This window comes from Nannospalax galili, unplaced genomic scaffold, assembly GCF_000622305.1.
Source record: "Nannospalax galili isolate Female #2095 unplaced genomic scaffold, S.galili_v1.0 scaffold221, whole genome shotgun sequence".
NCBI classification, from domain to species: Eukaryota; Metazoa; Chordata; class Mammalia; order Rodentia; family Spalacidae; genus Nannospalax; species Nannospalax galili.
In genome coordinates, this window is record NW_008344592.1 from 163,822 (window position 1) to 171,985 (window position 8,164).

The 8,164-nt window shown below is 48.1% G+C and overlaps 1 protein-coding gene across 4 annotated transcripts in view; it reads right to left on the reverse strand.

Moving 5' to 3' along the window:
- Positions 1-2,040: 2,040 nt before the first annotated feature.
- LOC103740185 (ubiquinol-cytochrome-c reductase complex assembly factor 1) overlaps positions 2,041-8,164 on the reverse strand; it is a 105,394-nt gene continuing 99,270 nt past the window's right edge. For all 4 annotated transcript variants that reach the window (XM_029567212.1, XM_008840744.2, XM_029567213.1 and 1 more), the window contains 2 exons: positions 6,142-6,255; positions 2,041-2,642 (listed from right to left, as the gene is read on the reverse strand). In XM_029567212.1, coding sequence (XP_029423072.1) covers positions 2,508-2,642; positions 6,142-6,255 — 249 coding nt within the window. In that variant the 3' untranslated portion in view covers positions 2,041-2,507. The remainder of the gene's footprint in view (positions 2,643-6,141; positions 6,256-8,164) is intronic.

Consider the following 8,164-nt stretch of genomic DNA (forward strand, 5'->3'; position numbering starts at 1 on the left):
AAAAGTGTTTATGGAGTGCTGGAGAGATGGTTCATTAAAGAGCACTGGCAATTCTCGTTTGATTCTCAGTACCCACATGGTGGCTAACAACTATTTGTAACTTCAGTTTCAGGGGAATTCTATGTCCTTTTCTGACATCCGTGGACATTGCACAACATGGGTGCACTTACGTACAATAAGGCAATACACTCAAACATAGAAAATAAGTTACTAAATAAAACATTTTTAAAAAGTGTTTATGTTGTACTAATTGGGTTTGGTTCTTATGCTAAAGCCAAAGGAGTTGCTTAATACTTTAGTATTACTGTTAAAATAAGTTGAACTTTGGGGCAGACTGCAAATGGTCCAGAAGGGGCTCTTTTTGTTGGAATTGATTTAACTGTTCGTTTAATCTCCTTTATTCACCAGTATGTCCCCAGATGCTGTGAGTCAGGTACTTACTGAGCATTAGGAAAGTAAAGGTGAGCCACCTTAACATGACACCCACTCTTTTGTGGATGCTGCTAAGGGTGCAGTGTGGGAGGCGGCTGTGAAAAAAAATCACCTGAATGACTTTACTGAGGTGCTAAGTCAGTAGAAGACAGGAGGAAAAGTGACACTTGGGGAAGGTAACTATTTCTTCAGTCAGCATCAGAAGTGAGTTCTGAGTAGAGGAAACAGTGTAGGCCCTTCAAGTAATGCCAAGTGATTGCTCACTGAAGAAATGGATTAGAGACCTATTAAATCTGGCTGGAATGGAGGCAGGAGTCAACTGAAGAGCTTGTGGCCTGTAAGGTACCTAGATTTTATTTTGAAGGGGAGTGGGCCTGGTGTGGCTGATGGCCAGGACTTCACAACATGGCTCTATTTTAGAGTTGTTGTATCTGAACACTGAATCGTGAGGATACAAGCTCTGCAGGCAGGGTTTGCATGAACACAGAGCCTAAGAAAGGTGGTCAGGCTCTGCACCTGGATGGGCTCAAATGACTTTTAAAGTTTCTTGAAAATCTGAGGTTCCAGGATGCTAAAACAAGCCCAGTAGCTAAACTGGTGCTGTGGGCTGGGATCTATGGCTGGGGAGCTGCCCTGGGCAGCAAATGGGTTAACATTCAAATAACTTTTATATATGAATTAATGTGCAGAGGTAGGAGCCAAAATCTGTTCCATTAATTTTTCCATCCATTCCAGGAGCAGTTAGATACACACAGTAAAGTTTATTCTGGTGCATGGAATACTTCACTCCATTAAAAATAAATTAATCAGCAAATTCCTGCCTGGCTTGGCTCTGGTTTATGTAAATAGTGCCCAGCGGTAATGAGTTACAAGGTGTTATTATCTCACACACACAGAGGAGGCTTCACTCTAGAGCTCCGCTTGCAACAAAAGCATCTTAAATAAACCGAGAGAAGGCGGTTTGATTTGTAATGTTTTCACAGAAGTGGAATATACCTCACTCGTATAGAGTTTCTTTATATGACTCATTTTATAGCAAGTTCAATGAAGGAAGCTGGATGGGGGAGGGAGGGGCAAGATGGTTCCCCGCCCCTTTGTTCAATTTAAGAAAATCCCCCAAGAGATGACCCAAACTCCCAGGGAGGAGGGAATAGGCCCCTCAAGAGCCGACTGGGCAGCTCTGCAGCACATGCTGTAGAAATTGGGGAGGGGGTAGAAAGCTGGGCCTGCAGCTGGGTCCTGGGATGGTACCCACTGGACCAGGAAAAACGTTCTTTTGCCTTGCTATCTCATGTAAGGATAGGCCAAGAGAGGAATGACAGTGTTCTTTACCCAGTTTTCTGTGGGCGACAAAGAAACTTTTGTTCTCAAGGTTTCTTTCTAAATGACTTAGGATGTGACAACCCCCTTGGCCCTCAGAAGCCTCCTGGGTCCCAGAGAACATGCCTGGCAGGCTGTGCATTGGCCAGTGACACCTCTCTGTGAATTGGAGACAAGAGCATCAGCAGAAAGCCCCTGACACCCTCTAACCCCCATCTCCTGTCTCTGAACTGTGGCACCCACCGTCTCACCTATGCTTCTAAAAGACCCTGGAACAAAGAGCCACAGCAGAGATAGGTCTCTTTCTTTTAATGGCCACTTCAACCCCATGGCTCACAGTTGGGGGACAGTGTATAGCTACTGGTCTTGAATCAGCAGCATTATATGCTGCTCCTAGGCACAGGGGGCCCCCTGGGTGTGGGGTATTTCCCTTCTAACCTACCCAGCTCTTCCTCAGCCGCTGAAAAAAGCTGTCAGTCACATGTGGTTGCTGCAGGACTTAGGAAGTGTGCTTGGGGCTCCTCTTGAGGGAGAGAACACCTCAGAAGAGCCAGAGGATCTCCCAGCACTGTACCCAACCAGATCAGACTCCTGGGCACAGGAAGAAGAAACTCAGCACAAACGGGCCAAGTGTTCAATAGGTACTGTTCAAAAGTCAGTTCAGGCCACTTTCTTCAGGGTCCTGAGCCAAACAGGCACTTGTCCCATGGAGGTTCCTCAAATCCAGCCAGTCAACTGTCCAGAGGGCCAGCCTTTCAAAGACCCTCGTCGTTGTAAGTAGGAACACTGGGCTTCAGGAGGCTCTGTGGATTCTTCTCCACCAGAGGGCGCCAGCTCACTTCCCCTGTCAGAAGTAGATCCTCTCCGTTCATGGAGTCCAGGTACTGCATCTGCAGTGAAGAGCAATGAACAGAAGACAGGGGCAAGACACACGTCAGAGTGGTGAAAGGCCCCAGCCTCCCCAAGGAGTGGAAAGCCAGGAGTATTGGAGAGAGGGTGTCTTCTGACTATCCAGCTTCTAAGTCAGCGGTCTCTGATCTCCCAGATTATCTCATTAAGGAGATTTAGAGAAAAAGTAACTGGGGAAGCTCACCACAAGGCTTTAAGGACTTCCCTTTACACCTCTAAATGGAGACACACATCCCCACTCCACGCCCTCCCCACCAAGGGCATCTAACCCCGGCTTCACCCTCACTACAGAGTTCTTGCAGGCCCAGAACTTAGAGCCTGAGATTCACAGAATACACCCTGTCCACTCTACCCAGTAGAGCTGAAAGGCTCAGACCTGCCTTTTCCTAGTGCTATTATGCAAGGTGGTCACTTCGGAAACTTATGTCCTCTTGTCTGAGAAGACGGAAATAGGTACATCATGGGACTCAAGGGAAGATTTGATAAGGCGTGTACAGAGCTGTCACATCAAATGCTTTTTTTTTTTTTAAAGACAGAAATCTCACTATGTTTAACTCTGACTGACCTACAATTCAATATGTACATCTGGCCAGTCTCTAACTCAGAGACCCACCTGCCTCTGTCTCTCAAGTGCTAGGATTAAAGGTGTGTGCCACCATACTCAGCTTCAACCTCTTTTCCTCATAAGTGTGCCTCCACTGTCCTCCAGAGGGCCCTCATGCTGGTCTGTGGACCCAGTTTCTCCTGACTCCACAGAACAGCTGGAGGGGGGAGGGAAGAGGCTGTCTCCACAGCACAGAACAGATGGGGCTGGGGCAAGGGGTGGGTGGGGTGGGAGGGGCTGTCCCCAGCAGCTTTGTTGTTAAGATGATCATCCTCTTCAAAACCCCTACCTGTCACTACATGACTTTCATCCCTGATCCTTCGTGTTCTAACTGTAACTGGAGGGACCAAATGCCATATCCTCTTGTTCCCCAAAACTGACAGCTGCTCTGATACCTGGAGCTAGTGATCATGTCTGCTCAGTGGGCTGTCTCTTGTTTGCACCTCCAGTCTGTGTGACACAGAGATGATTTTAGGTGCCATTTGGGTAACACCAGGCCTCCTGGGGTGCTCTTGGGCCTGTCTAGGTATCTAAGCACACAATCTTCCCTGTGTAGAGGGATACCTGTGATGGGGCAAGTGCACTGCTGGGAAAGAGGGGAGCCATTTCTGCAAGGGGAAGTGAGTTAAGGGGTCTCAGGAGGGCAGCAGGTGAGAAATGCCTACAGATGGACAGGTAGCACAGTGAGGAAGCAGGAGGTACCTCTGGACCCACAAAGATGAGGCTCTTTGGGGGGAAAGAAAAGTGGGCAGGGGGCTTCATCTCAGGTCTTGGATTATCCTCTTCTTCCAAGAGCTCATCACTCATTTCATTTTCAGACTGCTGTCCCTTGAACTCAGCCCCAGCCTCCCAGAGAGAGGTCTAGCTTTCCATATGTCCTGAGTCCCTTCCAGGGGAAGTGGTTCAGCTGTACTGCTGTCGTCCCAGCTGTACTGTTGTCGTCCCTGCAGCCCGCTCATCCAATGCCACCATTTTGCTCATCTCCTCAGTTGCCAACCTCAATGTAATTTCGGATTGATTACCAAATACTACCAGGTGTACAGAACCAGAGACTGCTCAAGGTCTGCCCTGACCTACGAAGTCAGAACAAACCTTTCTCTGGCCTTCTCAGCACCCTATTAAATCTGAATCATATGACAGACTAACTTACTCCAGGACTGGCTGTGTACCCGACTGGCTCCTCAAGGGCAGAACTGAGCCCCATTAACCTCTGCTCTCCCAGCCCAGGGACTGCCACAGCAGGTGCTAAGGCCTGCTGACAGAACTGGGTACCCTGCTTTCTTAGGAGCCCTACTGCCAAGTTCTAAATGGGGCCAAATGAGACTTCTCATAGGGTCATTAGTTGTGGCAACCCCTCCTTTTTGGGCCCTTGTTGCGGTCCCAGCTGTGCCTTGTTGTGGCCTCTGGCACAAGCCTACCACGGCAGATGGGAGAGATGGGTGGGTCTCTCCAAAAACAGCATTTACTTCACCAATTTTGACTCCTGTCTGAGAGCAAGGCTCTCAAGTCACAGTGCCTTCTCTCTGGCTCTGGCAGATCTGAAGAATGGTCACGTGGAAGTTCTGGCTTCTGGTGTTCTCTACCCCCTGATTTCTAAAGCCTTAGCATGTCAGTTTGTCACCAACCAACTAGCTGGTCTTCTCAGTCCTGTCTGCTCTGAAGCTGGGCTCTGCCCTTCCTTTTCCTGGCTGTTGGAGGCTCACAGACCATGGACACAGGTGAACAAGAGAATAACTGGCGTGAGGCCCCATCACCCCAGGGACCAAGCCCACGAAGTAAAGATGTGACTCACTGACAGCCCAAACTGGTGAGTTGTCTGCAGCAGCTGTGGCCTCTAGTGGCTACATGATTCACCCAGCTTAGGATCTGAGGCCAGCTATGCAGGCTGACTCACTGGGAGACCCCAGAAAAGCCTCCATGTTCCTCCTCTACATGAGTGAGTCCACTCATCTAGAAAGCATGAATTTCTGGGGGCAGATCAGGAGTTAGTTCTGCACCAGCTTGACAAAGTCATGTGGTCAAGCAGTCTTTACTGTGGAGTGTCTCTTGGAAGCCCTAGTGTCAGGAAGCCCTAGAAAGTCAGAGAGCAAGGACATGGGAGCCCCTACTTGGCAGTGAAGAGCACTGGGGGGAAGACTAGAGGTGTTTGTTAAATGCTGTCTGCAGCTTGGTTCTGTTAGAAGTCAGAAGTGGGAAACAGATCCACAAGTGGGCATGAAATGGAGCACAGTGGGTGGTCCAGGACACTGAGGGCGCAGTATCTAATACTATACCTGGCACCAGCAGGTAACAAAATATACTGTGAATGAGTGATACAACTTTCAGAAGCAGAAGGCTGTATACCTTTCCTCCCTATCCCCTCCGTAGAATCCTTGGCCTAGTTCACAGCTGGACACACAGAAGAAGCTTATTATTATTATTATTGTTATTATTATTATTATTTTTGTCTTTTTGAGACAGGATCTCCCTGTAGCCCCAGCTGGCTTGGAACTCACTATGTAAAACAGGCTGACCTCAAAGTTAGAGAGATCCACCTGCTTTTACCTCCCTAGTGCTGGGATTAAAGGCATGCACCACCACGCCCAGTTAGAAGCAGCTCATTCTTAAGCTTGGCATAGTAGCTCACACACGTAATCTCAACACTTGGGAGGGAGGTAAAGGCTACAGCAAGTTCAAGGCCAGAGTGAGCTACTTATGCTCAGTCTTCATCGGTGCTTGCTGCTGATGTAATTGGGTTAGGATTCCCTTATATTAGCTTCTGGTAGAGCAGCCTCTTAGATCCCCCTTATATTAGCTCCTGGTAGATCAGCCTCTTAGATCCCCCAGGGTCCAATACCACATACTTCTACCAGATTGCATAGGGGGAGGCTGCTAACCTGTTTCCTCACATACTCCACCAGCAATTCAAGCTGTCGAGGGTCTTCACATTTTTGGTTGAAGAAAGTTCTCCAGAGGGCAGCAGCCAGCCCATGGTCATCTGAAAGGATCCCCTGGAACACAAGAGTACAATGGGTCTTACAGAGATATTTGAACATGAGACCAAAGAATGGGTTCAGAAGGACTATTAGAGGGCACTGGGGCAGCTTATTACATCTGGCCCAATCTTAGAGCATGGGATCCTAAGGGTCATGGCAATGGTTAAGGTGCTGCAGAGCTGGCAGTCACGCCTGGTACTCTCCAGGCACAGTTCCTTCACTTCTCCCACACTGCGCCTGGCCTAGGCAATGTCCGAAAGGCCCAAAAGAAAAATCACAGCAGCCATGCCTCTGCTTGTCTTAGAATAGAGGTGGATATTGACTGCTCCTTCTTGCTTGGTCTAAGGGGACACATCTGCAAGGCAGTTGGCTCCAGGAAAGGGAACCAGGTACCCTGCCTTCACTGTCACCCATCTGGCTATGACTGGCCCAGCCTCTCCCTCAGAGAGGGACAGGCTGCTCAGCAGGACTGCCATGGACCATAGAGGGTCACATAGGGCAATGTTCAGAGCCTGCCTGTGTATGCACCTGATGTTGCCTCTCCTTGCACTGGGAACTGTTTGGAAACTCAGATATTACAGAGGCCAATTATAGCCACTTTCCAGCTCAGACCTCTAGGGGAGGGAGGATGAAAGTGATGGAAGGGAAAGGCTCTGAGCAGTGGTTCTGCCTGTGTGCCAAGGTGTAATATGTGGAACCAAAGTAGGGTTCTGAGTGCTGCCACTGTCAAATTCAAAGTTGCAGCTAAACATGAGTCTCAAGCCTCCTGGATATTAAGAGATGAAAATATGTGCTCTAAGATGGGTGTGGTAGCACATGCCTGTAATCCCAGAACATGGGAGGTGGAGGCAAGAAAGAAAATACTTGAGTATCTCCTTATAGCATCCTTGAATTGCAAAGATGAGATACTGTGGGTTGGGGGTGTGGCTCAGTGGTAGAACACTTTGCGTGTTCAAGGTCCATGGTAGCATGTTCAAGGCTCTGGGTTCGATTCCTAGCAACACCACAGAAATGTAAAAGCTTTAAAATTGTTACATTTACTTATTTATTTAGTGTGTATGTGGGTGTGGGTACATGTATGCCATAGTATGTATGTGAAAGTCAGAGGACAACTTTGTTCTCTCCTCCTCTCCTTCCACCATGTGGGTCCCTGGGATCCAAATAGGGTCATAGGGCTTGGTGGCAACTGCCATAACTGATTGAACTATCTCATCAGCCTAGCTTTTTTTTTTTTTTTTTTTTTTGAGATAGTGTCTCATATAGTCAGGGCCGGCCTCAAACTCTCTAGCCACTGTGACTGAAGTGATCCTCTACCCCCACCTCTCAAGTACTGGAATTGCAGACATGTGCCATTATACCAGACTGCAAAAGCATTCTTTAAAGGTATAATATAGTGGATACAAGAAACAGGAGCATGCGCTAGCTGGCAGCTCAAATTGGGATCTGAGATCTGAGAGCCAGACCACCAAGTTCAATGTCAGCTCTGTCACTTGATGGTAGTGTGGGCTTTGAAAAGTCCTTAGTCCTTCTGGAGCCTCAGTGTCTCATGAGTTAGTCAAGCATAATAATTCATTCTTTTTTTTTTTTTTTTTTTTTTTTTGGAATTTCATGTGGTTTTAACTGGCCCTAACATCGAGAGCTCAGGAAATCTCCCTGCCTCAGCCTCTAGAGGCTGCACCATCATGCTCAGATCTTGGACTCTTAAAGAAGAGAAAAGAAGGGAAGGAGGGAGGAAGAGAGGGAAGGAGTTGTTAAAGTTTATTATATGAAATGGATCATTTCTAGCCAGGCATGGTGGTGCATGCTTTTAATCCCAGCACTTGGGAGGCAGAGGCGGGCGAATCTCTGTGAGTTCAAGGCCAGCCTGGTCTACATAGTGAGTTCCAGACCAGCTGGGGCTACAGGGAAGGAAACCCTTTTGTCA